This window comes from Hetaerina americana, unplaced genomic scaffold (assembly GCF_022747635.1).
Source record: "Hetaerina americana unplaced genomic scaffold, ioHetAmer1.1.p SCAF_7, whole genome shotgun sequence".
Classification (NCBI taxonomy): Eukaryota; Metazoa; Arthropoda; class Insecta; order Odonata; family Calopterygidae; genus Hetaerina; species Hetaerina americana.
The window spans coordinates 4,692,358-4,712,544 of record NW_027287316.1 but is presented as its reverse complement, the minus strand read 5'-3'; the positions used below and the strand labels follow the sequence as shown (position 1 = coordinate 4,712,544).

Here is a 20,187-nt window from a genome sequence, read left to right as displayed (position 1 = left end):
CATTTAAGGGCCGTGCGATTGCACCTGGCCAGTGAACATTGCGGCTGGATCGATTGGATAGCGCACGTCCAAGTCATGCGCGCGGAGATCTGATTGATCTTCAACCAGATTTAGAATTTTGAATAGAATCGATTCGAGTGAGAGATTTGTATTGGATGATCAACTCGAATCGATTCACTATCGTACAAAAACATCGATCTCCCCGAGAATCCTGTCGATGAGGCCAGCGTGTAACTTGGGCATGAGGCGGTGATGCATTGGCACGGAAACGTGCGTCTATTCTGTGACGAATAAAAAAGCCGAGTGTTACTTTGTCATTTTTTTCTCCAAAAATCCTAATCATGGATAGATAAAAACATAATTTCAAATTTATAACAAAAGTTTTTATTTTTAAGTTTCGAGAGAGATACCACTTTTCTCTTTTTCTTCTTTCGCGCACACGTCAAACATTATTCGCGTATTAGAGTGTCCTCGATGAAATTTCAGTCCTGACGGGAAATATGGTCATGGAAATCGAATTAAATATGTTGCTCCATGGTATACATATATTCCATTCCAAAAAATCCTTCCATTTGAAGAATCTGGAATATGCGACGAGTGAAGATAATATTTTATTTACGCCGAAGATTCCCGTGATCAGGGCTCGACGTATATTTGCAGCAGTTAGCGGTGCATGGCACATTGAGCACTGAAATGCACGCATCGAACGGCGATCCTTAAGCGGCGCATCCTTCCCTCGATGTCCGGCGGGGGCGGTGGAGGGCCTCCAAGGGGATAGCCCCCCCCCCCCTTTGACCCATCGAGGAGGCATGGACTCGCGCGTCCGCGGGGGCGGCTACCCGAGCGCGAACGGGGACGAGTCCGCAGTGTTGAGGTAGTACGTTCCGCGGGTGCTGTGCAAAGGAGAGAGAGAGGAGAATTAGTTGGGGAGGACCGCACGGAGCTATTTGGGGGAGGAGGGAAACTCGGCCATCGAATACTGATGGCGGTGGAACAGCATTATGGCGATCAAATCATAAAACAAATTAAGTTTCGACTCACTATACTATATACTCAGGTATTAGTTTTATTTTAGGGCTTCAATGCTTGTGCATTTTGGGGGTATGAGTCATCGGGCCGGAAGACTTTGTGAGATCGGTGTTAGTTCCTATTCCAAAAAAGGGAAATGCTACATCATATATATAAACACAGTAATCAACCCGAAGGTCGGTTTAGTAGGTGATGGAAGAGATCACCCAGTACAAAGCCATATACGGCGTGTGAAAATTCACACATCAGGGTAGGGGGGGACAGTCCCTTTCCCTGTGCCGGTTATGGTTTCCCAGGTAGACCTGGTAACCGAAAAATCACTTTAGCTTGGGTGGAGCTGCAGGTGCCCAGAGTGCCTTGCCCGGGAATCGAACCCGGGACCTTCCGGTCAGCAGTCCAACGCTCTACCCACTGGACTACCGCGACCCTTTTATATATATATATATATATATATATATATATATATATATATATATATATATATATATATATATATATATATATATATATATATATATATATATATATATATATATATATATATATATATAATGGGCTGACACAATATAACACAAATAGATGTACATATACATGTATTCAGCATGCACATATACATATATATATATATATATATATATAATTTATATATGTATGATTACTTCTATTACTTCCGATGAAGACGGAGTTGAATTCCGTCGAAAGAGAGAGGCGGTATCCTCGTAAAAGACAGAGCAGACTTTGCAGGAAATGTGTCCAGTGATGCTTTTGAGATGCTGGCGGTGTGCACAGCAATCCTCCATGTATAAAGATGCACTTCCGCTCGCACGCACTTATACGCACCTTGTTGGTGTGGGCTCTCCCATGGGCGCGGACGGTTTGTCGTTGCAGCTCCCTTCCAGGAAATTCTCGTAGTTTTCACAACGGACGGCTGCGAACCCACTGGAGCCAATAGACTCGGCGAAATACATCCAGGAGCGGCTGTGAGAGCATACGCCGTCTGTGCGCGAGTGTTGGCAAAGAAAGGGAAACAGAGATTCTCAATAAGGATTCGGACCCGGAGACGCCCCCTGCCACCACCTCCCCCCACCCCCAATTGTCCTCTGTAGGAAATATGGAGGGCAACCCGGAATCTCATTCAAAGCCACCGGTCCTCAAGGAGATCTGTACCCACTGGGCGGGAAAATGGTATTTTTCCACATTTGCGTCGCCATTTATTTTGCAATTATTATTCGATCCGCCCGTGATGAAATTACCCAAAATTTGCGGAAAAATGACTGAGAAATCACCATTATAGTGTTGCTTTTAACCATTCAGAATATGAGATTTGGTTTGGTTTATATTTTCCTCAAATCATAATAGTTCCATGAACATGATATTCTCTCTTGAGGAAAGAAAAATAGGAGGGTGACCTGAAGTCATTAATCAGGTCGAGGGAGTGGGTGGGGCGTGGGATGGCCAAGGGAGGGAGGGGGCCCTCGGAGGCAGGCTGGCTTCACCCTCGTGGCATGACGACCGCATGCATTCCCTCGCAAGTTTAGTGCTATCATCACGATAAGTTTTTCGACCCGTGGAAGCAGACGGCGTCATCATCAACAAGCGTCATTGGCATGGGGTAAATGTCACTCTCCAAACCTGTTTCTGGCCATCTATTCACTATTTGCGCAGACGTCTCTTCCAATACTTGCTTGGGCATTATTCCTTGGCCGTCTATATTCCTCCCCTCTATTTTGCCCTCAGTTATTGTCTTCGGTCAGAAATTCGGACTCGAGACGTGTCCAATTAGCTCTCCTCTCCTGCTTGTAAGTATGCTCCATAGGCATCTCTCTCCATGTACTCTCAAAATAACTTATTAATTTATTACTCTCGCCAAATCCATTTCATTTTCATCGTTGTTCTGTATTACCGCATTTCCACTCTCTCTAGGGTTCTGATGACTGTGTCTCACAGCCGTAGAAAATTGGACTCCAAGACTGGATTGTAATAAGTCGCTTTCCTACTGGCTACACTAGTGCTAATAATTGCTGTTAGTTGTTAGTTTTTATTAAATCCTTCATCGCTAGAACTATAATACATACTGTATGCCCTGTTTTCTCCATCACAAATGATCTTGCTGCCTAAATGGAGCAATTCTTCCAATATTTTTAGTGACCTCCCAAGATATCTTTCTAAATCTTACCGCAGGCTTAGTTTTATTTCGTTTATCTTGAATTGGTAGGCTCTCATTCTCTTTTTTATACGAGCAATGCTTCATCCGATAGTCTTTCTTTGTTGAAACTATGATCACATCATCCGTAATACGTGGCGTCATAATTCATTTCTATTATATCCGTACACCGGGTTTTACCTATTTCCCGGTGTCTTTTCCGTGTTCACTTTTCCCCGCCTGAAGGCATTTCCTTTTCATCTTGCCCCCTCGTCTCACGACCACCTCGGGTATTCCCGACCCGTGCCCTTCCTTGCCTTGGTTGAATTCAAAATATTTCATTGACAAATCTGGTAAGAGGGCAAGTAGTATTTATACTCCCCTGAAAGCCCTCCCACCTGCCCCTCCGGCGGACCACAGGGTGCCATGAATGTGCGGAAGCATTTACATATAAACAAATTCCCCGTGATCCACCAAAAAGGTGTGTGGCAGGGAGCGCAAGCACCCGGTGGAAAGGGGGTGCTTAAATGGTTGAAAAATGGGAAAAAGCAACATTTCAAAATCCTTCAAAAGACATGCACGGTGGTGCAAACCAACATACGTGTTAGTTGAAATCTTTGTTTTGAACTAGGGTTAATTTTATCCACTGCAGAGGTTTTCAGGTATACTAAATGGGAGGAGATAAAAATGACCGCCAATGAGAGAGATCGCCACCGTACTAAGAGTGGTCATGAAGAACAGGAAGGCAAGAAGGGGAAACATTAATCAATGCAACTTTAGGCCCCCAATCCCTGACGTGGAAATAGAGTTGCTCTGCAGATGGTAATTGAACGCTGCGTGAGGAATCCCCCGCGGAGAGGGACGAGTGGCGAAAGGGGGAACTTGAAGGAGAAATCGAAGAATACAAAATGAATGACATGCGCAGCCAAATAATCGCTTCTCGATGGTTGTGTTGCGCCGGAAGAAGTTCCTCTCTTCTCTTGGATGTTTCGATGTGCACCCAACGCCTGAACGAAGAGAATATGTATGAAACGCATTTGCACTCCTGCATTTGCTGTTGCCGTTGATCCCCAGTATTCCCGTGTCTCCCCAATGCTATAAATATGAAAATATTATGTAGATAGTATCATTTAGAGGTTTGCCCCTTATTTTCATGCTCAGTACTTAGCAATCTCCCTCGTTTTCGGAATCAAGGGCTCGAAAGCCTAGCTGGAACAGAACTTTTGATTGACGAGACCTCGGAAACAATCGACTCTGAATGTCTTAATTTAAACCTGGCTCTAAATCTTCTTTGTTCTAATGATTCCCGACTCAGCCATGGAAGAATTTCTGTGATGCCATTTTGCAACAGTTTTCAACGAATCGAGTTGCCTCGTGTTGACCCTTTTCAATTTCCAGAATGAGACTTTTTTCCTTTAGGATCCCATACACTGCATGTATACCCTACATAAATGGCGAGAGCATCGTAGCAACGATGACATCATAAGGAGGGGATCACTCCCGCACAAGTCCGCGTTTCCTGATAGTTCTTCATTTATAAATTAGTTTACCATTGGGACCCTTATCAAAAGCCTTTGTAAAATCTAAAAATAAGGCATCTATTTGCTTTCCAATTCCTCCCGATATACATAAGCCTCTGTCTTTAGGATGACATAGTCGATGGAAATGCTGAGACGAAATGGCGAGCGAAACTCGCCACGGGGGGCGAGTCCTCACCGAGGTCCGCGCCGCAGCCGGGCTGGATTGGGTTTCCGCCGTTGGGGAAGAAGTCCGCGTCGGCGATGGCGCCGTCTATCCCGTAGAGACCGGCACACGTGTGGATGGCCTGAACGAAGGCGGCGTCCCCCACGGCCAGCCGGTCCGACGTGTCCGACAGCGAGTACAGCGGCCCCGCAGGGTCCAGTCCTGCGGAGAACACGCGCGTGTTAAGGGGCAACCAACCACTGGTGGCAGGTCACCGTGCCTTTGACCGGTGACTGTCTCCACGGGAGACCCGTATCTTCTTATTGAGAGGAAAAGGGGGAGTCAATAACCTCCATTTAATCTTATTCACTCGGGCGAAATCTGAAAGTTATCTGATCAATACAGCCATGGATAGCTCATAGGAGTGGAATCAATACAGCATATTCAAAATATGGAGGAGGCCACTTTAGGAGATATAACTTTGTCTCCAACTGAGAAATGGAGCAGGAACAGTAAGGTCATAAGAGCGTATTTCAAATTTTAACAGGAAACGGGGAGTTTAGATCATATCTCAAGAAAATAGGGGAAAAAAAGGAGGGTGGGACGTGTGAATGCATGATGGAGGAGGACACGGCAATGCACAGAGAGAGTCCTTTATTTAGTCCCAATTTATGCCGAGGAAAGACGCGAACTGGAAGCTATCCTTGGATATATTTACATAACGGCCAAACAAATTGGGAAATATCATCACGAGGAACCGATTAGGAAAATATTTGATAGATTTATCAACAAAAGATAAAGTGGGAATGGGGAGAGTGACCGAAAGGAAGGACATATAACTCATATTTTGTAAAAAAATTAACAAAATTGTATTGGGGGTTTAAAAATAAGGGGTCCCAAAAAAATTGAAGCAATAATTTGCCCAAATTAGTATTATTATATGCAAAATATTAAACCAGTTATCAGTTATATACAAAGCGAACGGTAACTACGGCCGTATAAATATAATGGGAAGAGTTCACCCCAGCCGTACTCTTATAAATGGGCAAAGGATGGGTGGGGGATATTGGAGAAAATAGAAACAGTAAATCGATAAAAATTATAAAATTAAATAATTAACTGAAAATAAGACTAACAATAGTAAAAAACTGAAAATAATTGAAATATTTAAATACCGCAAACGGTTAGAACAATGAAATGGAGGGGGAAAAAAAATTAATTTTTGGATACTAAAAAAGTGAAAATTAATCACGCATTCTCTAGCTTGGATGTACTATGCAGCAGTGATCCTTGCTAGTCGCATACACTCTCACCCTATCAGGGCTTACGAGAGGTTTCCCTCTGCGTCAGGGGCCCACCAATCACACGTATTGAAATAAAATTAAGAAATATAATAAACGAAAAATGATCACGCGCTCTATAGCTCGGATGTACTATATAGCATTGATCCTTGATAGGCACAGGCACTCAACCTTCAATCAGGGCTTAGGAGAGGTTCCCTCTGCGCCAGTGGCCCGTCAGTCACACGTATAATAATAAAGGCAAAATAATCACGCACTCTCTAGCTTTGATGTACTAAGCAGCAGTGATCCTTGCTAGTCGCATACACTCCCACTCTATCAGGGCTTACGAGAGGTTTCCCTCTGCGTCAGGGGCCCACCAATCACACGTAGTGAAATAAAATTAGGAAGTATGATAAACGAAAAATGATCACGCACTCTCTAGCTCGGATTTACCATATAGCATTGATCCTTGCTAGTCACAAGCACTCACCTTCAATCAGGGCTTAGGAGAGGTTCCCTCTGCGCCAGTGGCCCGTCAGTCACACGTATAATAATAAAGGCAAAATAATCACGCACTCTCTAGCTTGGATGTACTAAGCAGCATTGATCCTTGCTAGTCGCATGCACTCACACTCTATCAGGGCTTACGAGAGGTTTCCCCCTGCGGCAGTGGCCCGCCAATCACTCACTTGCTTGGGTATGCGAAGACGCCTTAACCCTAGCAAAACTCACTCACTCACTCACAGGTCTACCGTGGAATTTCTTCCGACGTTAGTACTGTGACTCGCACTTGGTGGAAGGGTAAAGGGAGTGCCCATTTTATTTCAATACGTGTGATTGGTGGGCCCCTGACGCAGAGGGAAACCTCTCGTAAGCCCTGATAGAGTGAGAGTGTATGCGACTAGCAAGGATCACTGCTGCATAGTACATCCAAGCTAGAGAATGCGTGATTAATTTTCACTTTTTTAGTATCCAAAAATTAATTTTTTTTCCCCTCCATTTCATTGTTCTAACCGTTTGCGGTATTTAAATATTTCAATTATTTTCAGTTTTTTACTATTGTTAGTCTTATTTTCAGTTAATTATTTAATTTTATAATTTTTATCGATTTACTGTTTCTATTTTCTCCAATATCCCCCACCCATCCTTTGCCCATTTATAAGAGTACGGCTGGGGTGAACTCTTCCCATTACAGTTATCAGTTATATTGTACCTCCTCAAAGGGAAAAGCTTTTTGAAGGAGACCTAAAGATGCATGTAGTATACAGGTGGTGAATGTAATCTTTTTTCTTCCAATCGTTTCGATGATGCAAACTGGAGGAGTGTGCTTCTTCGCGAAAGTCACGTTTCCGAGCTCAGTGGCGCGAATTAAAGGAGGAACGGAAGGGCAACGTGGCGGCCTGCGACCAAAGTGTAGTGTAACGGCAGGGGTTTTTGAAGGATTCCTGAAGAATATCCAATTGCCTTTTATGCTAGCGTTGTTTTGAGGTACTAACCCAGTTTCGATCGATGTTTTCCCGAAGATCACGGGAAGTGCGAGATTTGAAGGAGATGATGGTTCGAGAGGGGGAATCCAAGGGGAAGGTGCCAAGAAACAAATGCCACTTCCCCGTTGTCGCACGTGGCTCTTCCGGGACTGGCTGAGCTCAGGTGACGTCAACGCCCGTTTCACGCGGGGTGGCACCAGGGGGAGGGGGGGGGGAGTGATCAACTTGGCCAGACGAGCCTGGATAGTGTTCTCCCCTCGACTTGCTGTCGCGAACGATCCGCAGGAAAATTAAAAGCTTGAATCTATCCGTGAAACTCTGTTATCCTCTTATTTTGTTAGAATTAGACTGGTTTGAGGCGTCGCTTTGTGAAAATGATTCACATCGGAAAAGAAAATACTTTGTTCTTCCGCATATATTTTACTATACACGACCCAGGATTCGACTTGCAAAGTCACCAGGAAACCTCAACTCTGTGAGCCGAAACCGAGGTCGTGAATAATAAAATAATAGGTGGAAGAACAAAGCATTTTCTTTTCCGTTGTGAGAAATACCTCGCCTGCCTCTGTAATTGGGGGGGGGTGCGAAATCACTTATATATTTTGTGTCGCTTGCAGAACCATATCATTGGTATCTTTGCAATGGGATTAACCTTGCACTTTGTCTTTGCATGTCTGAAGATTCCCATCCCAGAACTAGCAGTGGATGCGTGACGCTTAGTGCTCTTTCATGCATGCTCTATGCGGTGTCTTAATTAAGAAAACTAGAAAGTTTCCTTCACGTTTGAAAGCCATCTTCTTTATAACCAGCTTCGTAAATAGTGCGTATGTAGTATGTTCGATGCGATGGTGACGCCCAAATATATGACGTGGTCTGCTACGTTCATCCGAACGCCTCCGAGTGTGCAATTTGGCAAAGTCTCCTCGTGTTTTTTACTTGCAAGATGTGCATAACGGAATTTTTTTAAATAATCATTTCCAAACCCAATTCAGTTCGCTTTTTGGGTGCTGCCTGTAAATATACTGCAATTTTCGAGTCTTTGAACGACTCGACACTTGGAATGTTCTCCCTGGAATATGACCGAAAGTCTTAGGGTCATCTTCCATGCAATCGCATCGAAATATTACTTCATAGTTTGATAGGGCACTTTGCATCAGTCCTTTAGTTTCCTTGAGATATGTGTTACGTATTTATGCCCGTGTCTTTCCAAAGGGCGTCCCTGCACCGGTTTTCAATTCATTTTTGTATTTTGAAGGCAGTTTCCTTTGATGACTCGATGCACTTCTAACCTCAACGTTGTGCCACCTTTGTTCATTGCTTTCCTGTTTTGTTTTTATGGGAATACGTTATATGTCTCTCAATCGTGGCTAATTATAATTCCATGGAGTTTCTGTTCCAGCATTTTGCGTTTTCGTTATAAGTGACTGTAGTTTTTTCTTTTGAAAGTTGGAAAAATCGTTCAAGTTACTTTTCTCGATAAGATATATCTTCTTTCAAGATTTCACTATTAATGACGCGTACGACTCGGCAAAGTTGGCTTTTTGGCCACCTACGCTTTCGATTACATGTAAATGTGTAGTTCATCAAAAGGAACAGTTCGTCAAACAGAGATCTAGAATCTTGTTTACCCTGTTTGGTCTTCTTATTAGATATTTGATGGATATTTTAGTACCCTGCAAGCCACCAAAAGCAGGGTGTGTCGCAGGGGGTGAATACACACCAGACCAATTTATTTATTTATTTATTTATTCAGTATAAGTCCGAAAACAGCACATTTTGGCCTTTACATCGAACTATTAACAACGATAACAATGGTCACATTCACAAACACCCAAGCCCTAGGTGGAGGAAAACTCACCTAGGCGGGAATCGAACCCGCGACCCTTGGAATAGCAGACGAGGACGTTACCCCGCCGCCACCGGGATCGGCAAAATAAGCCACCGGGATTTGAACCCGAATATGACCCTACAGCGGTCGGACAATTTTATTAAATGTTTATTTATTATTAGATATATTAAGTCAATGGTGAACGTGTTAAGTGTAGCCTCGCATGGATCGCGGTTTCTCGCTGATGTCTCGATGCAGCAGACATCCCCGTCTGTTGAAGGAAGGTTGAAATCAACTCCGACTCTGGTAACGCTTTTCGTGTGGCTGGAATGCGGCACTTGATTATCGAAGGGCGTCCGGAGTGGAAACAGTTAGCCTTTAAAATGAACATACTGGCTTGCTTCCCCGTTATTTCTTTCTGTTTTACACCCAATGCTCTCAATCTGGTCGCCTAATCTGTGCGTATATATATTGGGGCCGGTTGGGGCCCTGGGGTTGTATATATGTTCGGTATAGGAATGGCCTATTGATGCAAAGGCGACTGTTTTAACTGAGGAAGATGATGTTTCGGGAAAGGAAGCGATACGAGAAAACTCGCTTGCGGACATTGTGACTAAGGATCTTGCATCACTTAAGAAACAAAAGAGTGAAATAAGAGAAATTCAAAACGGCATCCTTCTGAGGATCGCCGGGGATAAGAATGAGGCGATAAAAAACGACGGAGCAATTTCCGAAGGGAAGCATCGATGCCAAATGAAGCGCTGAACCCAAGAAGGGTCAGAGAAGACGAAGTGGCTTTGCCAATGAGGGCATTATGGAATTCAAAGACGAGGTCACTGAGTGTGGGTGTGGAATGGAAACGAACATAAGTAGAGTGGGTCCGAGGGAGGGTTGGCCCTGGATGGGGCTGCGAGGGCCGGAAGGAAACACTTTCCACGTCGCCAGTCGATGTTGGTTGGTTGGCCTCCTCACCCGATATCCTCCCGATCTTCCCCGCTTGCACGTTCTTGCCCGCGATGCCCATTACGTGCGCGCCGAGGCTGTGTCCCACCAGCTCCAGGGCCGACACGTCAACACCCGCCACCCGCGCCACGAAGTCCACGAACTTGGCCACGTACTTTCCCACGGTCACCGTGTTCTCCTTGGCGATCGGATAGAGAAGGTTGAAGGATAGATTGGACCAGTCCACAGCCACCACGTTGCAGTCCATCATGCCGAGGTACACTGCGGAGGGCGATAAAAGTCAGCAGAGGCGGGGGCGACACCAGGAGCAGCGACATCTGAGCGGTGATGAGCCGCGAAACACTCTCGTGTATTGGTAAGCCCAAAAAAAAATGACGGCGCTTAAAATCAAACAGTCGAAATCATGCCTCCAACTTTGATATAATTCTGAGGTACCTTAGTATTTAGTCTGAATATTTTAATTTCCGATTGCCATTTGGAGTGTTTAAGAGTGCGGAAAAATACAACCGTCAACACAAAAATTAGGAATTTAGAATTATGAATTTGCATAAAGGAACACTAGTCTACAAATCTGAAACCGAAGGCAACAGCGCAAAACAGTGAAATCAAATCATTCTTTTAAACGAGGCTCTCTGTAGGACATTGCTGCACCGTCGCCCTTTGAACTGAAATGCCCAATGCATACATTTCCCAACAAATAACCGCTGACGTCCTTCCTCCCTATGATCGCAGCGAGTGCATTTTCGGTTTGACCCGTCCGAACACCTCGTGTCCAACACTCTCATCCATGCGATGTCTCATCCAAGCAACGAGACAAGGACCACACGGGACCCCCTAGAGGCTCCTTCCCACGCGATTTTGGACTCTCCGCCGTTGGGCCTTGCAATTTTGGGGCCGCCGACAGTGGTTCGCGCGACGCATCTGTTTCCCTCCCCTCTGGCTCTATCTCATTGCATTCCGTTCTTTCTTTTGGGCGTGAGAGGAGGATTGTTTCGAATCGCATCTATTTTAATACGTCTCCTTTTATGAGCAACAAACAACATGACCTGCTCTCTGGCCCGGGCCATGTGTGACCTACTTAGCAGTCCTTATTCATTAAATGAACTTCCACAAAGTTGAGCCAGAAACAATCGAATCAACCCAGCAGTCCCGCAACGCCCTTCTCTGAATTCAAGTGCAAACTTCACTCGGTTTGATGCCATCCTTCTCAATGTTTCGACTCTCTCAGCTGCAACCTCCACCTCCTTCATGAACTCAGTCAGCAGTTTGGTACCCATAAGACTTTACTGAAACTCTTGTCCAGGTATCTTAGTTACTGAATCCAGCTGGGAATAATGTCTGGTGAATTATTCAATTATCGCTTTTGATGTCGGTTGTTCCCCAGGGCAGCTTTCTTGGACCATCTGTTTTTAATATTTGCTTCAATGATCTAGCGTCTTTCCTCCCAAGCTCACATCCTGCTTCATGCCGACTACCGCAAGATATTTAAACACATACATAGTGATGCAGGCCTTTGCAAACCTCAGAGTGCCATTGTAGGACTTTAGAAGGCTACAAGTTCTGACAACTTAACCTCATCCCAAATAAGTCCAGTGTTATATCTCCCCCTAAAAATCCTCTTTGAGCATCAACTACATCATTCATGTCAATGAACCGTCTGTCCTCATTAGAGGACCTTGGGCGTATTAGCAGATAGTATTATAAATTGCCAAGAACATATTCAGGCAGATAAATATAATACTATGTCTCTCCGAAGTCTCCTATACCACTTCACGAAAATTAGGTATCACCTTTATATTAAAATTGTATTTTTCAAATTTTTTCCCAGTTGTTTTGTATTGATCTCGTTTTCGGCCGATGACAGAGCCATCTAATCTCAAAAATCTTAACAGCGTAACTATTTTTTATGGTAAAATTTCAATTATTTTGTGCCCTGCAAGCCACCTCTAGGGTGTGTGGCAGAGGGTAAATACCCACCAGACTAATTTGGCCCCGAACATGACCCTACCGCGGTCGGACAACGTCATTCTGATCCCTTATCGTTCGTGGAAAATATGTTCCCGGAATCTGTTCTGCACTTGGTCTCTCTAATTTTGTTGACGAGATCTCTGATACCGTAGTGCGATGGGGGTAATAATACATTTTCAACATCACTGCTGAAGAGACCTGCTTCCAATTTATGCAGGAGATTCCATCTGTAATTTAACCTTAGCTTCGTGAGTGATTCCCTATAGTGAAGCAAAGAACCCCATTTTTGCAAAATATCCACTAATGCCATTTTCTATTCACTCTCAATCTAAAATCTCCCCAATCACAGCTTTAAAAACAGATTTCAAGTTCATTTAAAATGTTATTAACTCTCTAGATGAATTACCCCAAATATGAGACCTATTTCAAGGAATTTATCATGCTGTAAATCGTACAGAAAAACTTTACCTACGTAAATACAGAACTCTCACATTACATAAAACTGTTGATCATATTAGAGCATAAGGATTAAAATATTTAATGTGGTTTTTTAGGAGAATAACTTGGATGGGATCCATTCCAATTTCAAAGAGAGCATTCAAGACTATTTATAAGTTCAAGGGATAGATGAAGAGATTTTGAAGGGTAGTTCAAGACAAAGCTAGTGCTTGCTGTCTTAACAAATCTCGAGGCAATAAGTAAAAGCCTTCTTAGATCAGAAATGAGGAGATCTGCCGTAATGATGGATCCGATGCCGGCAACGATTCTTGCGGTGATAGAACGCTTTGGCTCCCGCTGTGCCCCGTGGTTCGATCGGCGGAGTGTGGACTCAACTGTTCTTGATGTCCTGGATGGTGTCAGAGGAGTCGCTGGATAAGTAGCCGTGGGTTATGATGAACGTATTCGCCTTAGGGTCGAATCCGGAGGCCTCGAGGGACACAGGGTCGTCCACGAACACCTGGGTCGTCCGGTTCCTGTGGGATGGAAGACATTTGAGACACAATGGATGAAAAGGTCTCACCCCACACTATCCAGGAGCCCAAATGCGTCCGAAATACAAAAGGTCGTGTATATACATATATTTCAACGCGATATTCCAGTCAACGACAAGAATGTATTCCCCAGGGTACACGTAAAAGAAAAAGGATAGGTAACACGAAAGGATGAACATACATATTCTCAAAAGGTTCTAATATTCTGCAAAAACTCTCTATCTAATCATCTTACGACATATATTATGGACAAACGGTTTCAATATCACCTTATTCAAAGTAGAGGCGTAGATATAATTATTGGAACTGATAGCTGCTTATCCACTGATATCACCGATAGTGAACATTTCCCCTTTACGGAAATAACAGTGTTAATAGAATCGGGGGCGGTGTCTTCATTTCAGTCAAACATTCTTGCGTTAGGCAGGTTAATCTAATCTCTACATCAGCAGGGCTGAGGTAATCCCGGGTGAGAGGGCGTTTGGTGTTCAATTAAAAGCCCTGAATCCAAAAAAATCTATGCATTCGCATTGCACAGGCCGCCGGGCGACAAAGATGATTTAATACTAGAACTAGAACAGCAAATCAAAAGTTTCTCATCCCAAATCAAAGATCGTGACATTATAATCGGTGGAGACGTCAAAGTCCCATCTATTGATTGGAGCACACGTAGTTGGTTAGAGCACACATTTGGTTACAGGAACATATCGTATATGAATTGTTAAGGGTGTGCGTATACAATCAAATCTTCATCTTCTGCATCTATTATCCTATTGATTTGACCCCACCCGCTTTTCAAATTCGAGCACCATGAATTTTAATCACCAAAGGTGTATGGAAAGAATCCGAGGACTTTGGCAGATCATAAGTAATTGTAAATGATTCCGCGGCTCATTTACATGGAGCATAATGCTCCATTCACCACATTGCATTGAAATATTTAAATGGCGATCGTCATGTCAACCAAGTCTCTGTCCATCAGGTGGATGCATCTCTAATTCCTCGGAAATTCTTGTAAATTCCTATTCCACGTGGAAGAAGAACGCCACCGTGAACGCGGGGACTGGTTGAAGTGTGCTAAGGGCAGGGATGTTGGAAAGTATCAAGCGAAAGATAGAGCGAGGAAATTCAGATACTCTTGCCTGAGGTGAGATGGGAAGTTAGCGGGGAATTTTGGAGGGATAATTACCGAGTAATACCTACTTATATACAGCAGAGGGCAGGAGGATCAACGTGGAGTAGCAGTGGTTAGGAAACGGGGGAGAAGTGCAGTGAACGTGAAACAGGTGAATGACAGAATATTATTGACAATGCACGCACATGTGTGCGTGTGTGTGTGTGCGCGCGTGTTGCTGATGCATGTAGACGAAATAGGTGCATACCTTCTGTGGACGTAGAACAAGATGTCTTTCTCTGCGTCGATCCGGGGCTGGTCCACCGAGGCCCCGTACATGATCGCTGGCCTCAGCTTCCCCTTTTCGTCCGGGAAGTACATGATGAGGGGCAAGGGACCTTTAGGGCCCATCGAGGTTTTGAGGGTGGCCGTTTCCACTCCTGCGACGAGGGCAGAGAGAGATAGAGGGGAAACAGTTCTTATCTCTTGTGAAAGATATCATCCTAAGTGAATGTGATGTACACCATGTGCAGACTCCCTGTGACAAAGTGCTCATGTCAATTGACTTGGTAACTATGCCTCGGATTGAATTTTCTTTATTTCTCCCAATCGTAACTCCCCAAAAGGCTGTTTCCAAAATCTTAAATGGTGAAAAGTACGAAAAACTTCTGTCAAAATAAAAAAATCCTCATTATTAGGAATTTAAGAAAAAAACGTGCCTATCTGACTAATCATGTCCATACTTCTTTGTCCTTCCAAAACTATTTCCCATCGGTCACATTCGTGCTTTGTTCACAATAGCAAAAACAGTAATTACCAGAAATGGTGGTGGGTAAGAGTACTATACGCTCCTCTCCATACTGTTTTACTGCTGCAAATCTAGCACATGCCTATTAAGTGTGATTTGGTGTGGGTCTCACGTGGAGGGGTCGTGTTGAACGTGGAGGAGGAGATGGAGTGGAGGCACCAGGGCCATCGTCATGGAAGAGTGTGGTTTGGAAGCACTGCCGGGGAGATAGATTCCCGAATGGATCTGAGAAAAGAGTCGGCGGTTGGAGAGAGGGACGGAGGAGACCGAACAGATCACGGGTGATTGTGGTCGGGGAGTGTCTCTAGAGACGAGGAATATTAGAGGAGTCGCTGAAACGGAAAATCGCGCAGGGAACAATTCACGAATGCGGCAGAGAGATGCCGGAAGAGGGCAGTGTGGAGGAAATTGGTGAGAGAGTTTCTCATATGTACATAGCGTCTTTCTTGTCGCCCAAGCGGTACCAGAGCGGTGAGAAGGGTGTGTTCGTATGGATAGTTCATTTCTATGTACCGATAGTAACTTCGTCTTCCCATTTCGTTTTCCTCATTTTATATCCACACCCGTCTTCATGACGAAAGTCTAACAAGATGTACAAAATTCGACGGAAATGTATGCCTATTCACTGAAAAACATTGATGGAAGATTTTCGCAGATGACGCACCGGCACCAAATGAAGTTTCCATCTGGTCCCTTGGCCTGCATTCTCAAAGGCCCTCGCATTTCCTCGCTCAACTCCAATGCCGTCGCGTCCTGCTTCCTCCCCTACGAACTGCCTCCTCCTCTTTAAGCACGGGGGCAGCCCCGTCAACGTCAATGACTCCTAATTTCTTTGCTTTGAGCTGCTCTGCCCGCTTCACATCCGTTTCCGAAATTCGCGTTTGACGCCGCTTCCGATGTCAGTGATTGGGTCAACTTCCTCGAATTCCTCAGTTCTTCTCTTCCGCTGAATAGGACGTCACGATATATTCTTTCTGTTTTATAACATTGTTGTGTTTCTTGATCTATTGAGCTCGGTGCACACTCGTCGGCCCTGGTGCTGCTGCAGTCCATGCGCCGTCGGCCTCCTGAGACTGAGCACCAACTGTCCCGCCTCACGACCCCCATGGCTGAGGACATCAGCAATTCCTCGAACCAATCTTTCGATTCCTTTCCATCAAATAGGTTAGGAGGACGGTTAGAATCTTAGTGGAATTTCTCGTCTTGAGGATAAGCGGGAAAGTGTTTTGCCCATTTTTCCGACGGCCTTTTGGGGAAACGGTGTGCCTTAAAATAAGTCATTTTAACTCGGTCGTTTTGCAGTAAAACCTGCGAGACACAACTTGCGCTTTTTTTCACGATATTTTTAGCCCGGGGGAGACTAATGTTCCAGTGCACTCAATTTTTCTAAATTTTAAAAATCTTTGTGCAAAGTCCCTCATGGTATCCCGGGTTGGGTTGGAGACTTTTTCAATGGTCGGATACAGAAAGTAGTCATAGATGGAGTTAGCTCAAATGAAGTAGACGTTACTTCGGGTGTTCTCCAGGAAAGTGTTTTCGGACTTCTTCTTTTTCTACTTTAAGTTAATGACATTGACTCACTAGTCAGTGGTCACTAGTAAGGCACGTTTATTTGCCGACGATGCTGTGATTGACCGTGATATTCTGAGGATACAGCAGCTTTATCAGATGACCTGAATGCTATACAACGCTGGTGTGACACTTGGCAATTAGTATTAAACTTAAACTACTGGGTAGCGATGAATTTTTGGCAAAAGCAAACAATTCCTACCCGAACACCCCACTGCATCGGGAACACCGAAATGGAATGTGTAGAGACTCAATTCAAATGCCTAGGCGTTACCCTCACTCACGATCCCTCCTGGGTGAAGCACATACGGGGAATATGTGGATAAGCTAACAAAAAATTAGGATTTATAAGATGAGTACTGGGTATATGTGAAAAGGTCGAAGAGAAATGCTATCTTTTGCTGGCTAGACCTCATTTAGAAAATGTCGCTAGTGTATGGGATCCTCACGAAGTTGGATTGATTTCCCGATTGGATCGCGCGCAGTTTGGAGGGGAAGAACGTGACATTCAAGAGCTGTTGGTTGTAAATGGGGATTCGTATATGTATTGGGACAAAGAGAGCGAGGGTCGCCGAGGAGTGATGGCATTGGTTAGCCATCCCTTTTCCCCGCGCAAATTGGCGAGTGGCAGCAATGAATACAGTTTTTCCTGCAGTTCGTCATTTTCTTTTTCCTCCCGGAAACCATTCATTTCAGAACATGTCGATAACTACCAGGACAGTTCAGTGAAGAATGGTTTCATATTTTGAACGTCATAACTTTGCGCATCCTCCCAATTTTGAATTCATTTCTCATTGTAGTGTTCATTTATTTCAATGCACTCGAACCACCTTCTCTCCAACCTTTGGAAACATCCTGAAGTTATTTTTTTGATGATTCTTTCAAAATCTCCTTAGCTACTGCTTCCGATGATGAAAAGCGGTTTCCATGACAGCGTGTCTTCACATCGAGGGACAGGAAAAAGTTACGTAGGGCTACTTCTGCCTTGAGAGGTAGAATAGGAACACACCTTGAATTGATTTCCGCGGGAAATACAGCAACCACATTTGCGATGTCAGCCATGCGTTTTTGCGATATGGCCTTGGATTCGATAGATCTCAATAGTGAGCTTCATTTACCGTTATGCAAGTTAATACTGCTGAAGCTGATGATCCACTTTATAAATATCTTGAAATGATAAGATCACAAACTTTCCCAGCAGGAAACACCACTTCGTCTTCTCTTCATGTTGATCAAGCTGGGGATTTCCGAAGAGTGTTTTGTTGCTTGACCTTAGGATTGAAATGATGTAGGCGAGTTTCATCTGCAGTGATAACCTTCAAAGGAACGCCTTATCTCCCCGTAACATCAACTTTTCCCGTGGATAAACCTTCACGCTAACTTCCTGCTGTTCGAATGCGAGAGGTGTCGCCACCCGCCGCGAACAATCACGTCCTTCTCGTGCACTTTGCATGCTATCAGCTTGTGGGTGGATCTCAATGAAATGCCTGCTTTCTCTTGTAGGCCTCTTCACGCTATTCGAAGATCTTCCCCCGCGATGGCAGCAGGGGCGTCCTGCTTGTTTACATCAGCAAGGGAAGTGAAGGGATCTTTGGACCTTTTTATTGATTGCTCGCCCTCTTTAAACATTTTATGCCTCCTTCAAACAGGTCAGCAGGGAAGTACAAACACCTCACAAACCTTTCGCGCCATTTCACAGGCTGACGACGTTTTCATCAGGCGAAAACAAAATTTCCGATGCAGTTTCGCGTGTTGCATCTGTCGCAGTCGGACGAACTGAACATGTTTCAACTTGCAACGACTTCCGCTGACACAATACTGGAGTCAAACCGGTGAAACTTGTACTACCACGCATACATTACACGTAAAGAAAACGTAATAGCATTACATTATTTTTTTGCACATTATAACTGCATGATCAATCTTAATTGAACATTCATTTCAGCGTCGGGCCTTATGTCATATTCTATATTGAGAGTTAGTAGTTGTGAATAAACTCGTTATTTCCAATTTTCCAACATGTTTTTCCCAACCTCAATGGAGAAATCCTTGTCTAACTGGGTCGGATGTTCTACGTGCCTTGGATGGATTATTTGCAGATGCTCACAATTTGAAATCTGTGTACAATAGACCGAACCGCCATGTAGTAGTTATGGGTATCCAAGTTTCTTTTTAAAATAGTAATTGTATGTTACTCATTTAAGTACTGGAACTCCACTTGAGAGATGGCTGAAGCCGATACTTTGCGGAAATCCAACTTCCTGGGAAAGTGAAGCTAAGAAGTAAAGAAAAATAACTTTCCAGTTGATATGCAAAGTCTTTCATTCTTTCTTCGAGCGTTGCTGGAATTCCATTTAGCTGATTGTTTTTGCTTCTCCCGGTTTATTATCTAGCTATCGTTCAATTTGTATCTTTTTCGAAGTCGGCTTTTTAGTGTGATTCCTTGCTAGTATTTTTTAGTATTTGTAGTACCTTAAAAGCCACCGCTGGGTCGTGTGGCAGGGAGTGAATATACACCAGACTAATTTTGACCCGAATATTTTTACCCCTGCCGCGGTCGGACAATGTTATTCTGATGCCTTATCGTTCGTGGAAAAAATGACATCTGTTGAATCTAATGCAAAGTGAATCTTTCTGTTCTACACTTTATTTCTCTAATTTTACTAGAATGATCTCTCCTGCCGTAGTGCGATGAGGGTAATAATACATTTTAAACATCGCTGCTAAAGAGACATCCTAATTTATGCAAGAGATTTATTTAATTTGTAATTTAACTGAATCTGATTGTGATTCATTTAAATCGATTGAAATATTCCATGCATGTTAAGCTGTGGTCGATCCCTAAAATCTGTAGCACAGCCTCGCCGTTTCCTAAAGCGCTTCGGCGCCAGACTTAAGTCCTCGGCGCCTCTCTCGGACATGGGAGGACCCCAGGGCACCAACCTGAGCGGCAGAGGACCGCCGCCAGCACCGTCGCGGCGAAGACGGTGCTCGCCCATCCTGCGATGGCCATCGACCTAGCGATGCTCGACTGCGGTGCTATCTCTGTCGTCCGCCCGTCGACTGAAGCTGCGAGAGCAGGAATTCGCGCTGAAAGGAGACGCGAATGAATGGGAATGCAAAGGACGCGTGTTTATTTATATGGACGTGGTACTTAAGCGCTTGTGAGTGTCCTATTGGACGGGGAGAAAAAATATTGCCCCCCCCCCTTCAATGCTTAACCATTGTTAACTTGTTTTCTACCTGGAGGTGTAAAAAATAGCCGCAAATATCTATTCGCTGATAAAAATATCGATAATGATAAAGTCTTGTGAAAACGG

At 44.2% G+C, this 20,187-nt stretch overlaps 1 protein-coding gene across 1 annotated transcript; it reads right to left on the bottom strand.

Annotated features, from left to right (window-relative positions):
- Positions 1–808: 808 nt before the first annotated feature.
- On the bottom strand, positions 809–19,880 carry LOC139696505 (phospholipase A1-like). The gene is made up of 7 exons (XM_071595294.1): positions 19,811–19,880; positions 14,759–14,930; positions 13,219–13,358; positions 10,426–10,677; positions 4,889–5,077; positions 1,870–2,026; positions 809–893 (listed from the first exon to the last, which is right to left on the bottom strand). Exons 1-7 carry the CDS (start codon positions 19,878–19,880, stop codon positions 836–838), a joined length of 1,038 nt encoding a protein of 345 aa, XP_071451395.1. The 3' UTR covers positions 809–835.
- Positions 19,881–20,187: the final 307 nt, after the last annotated feature.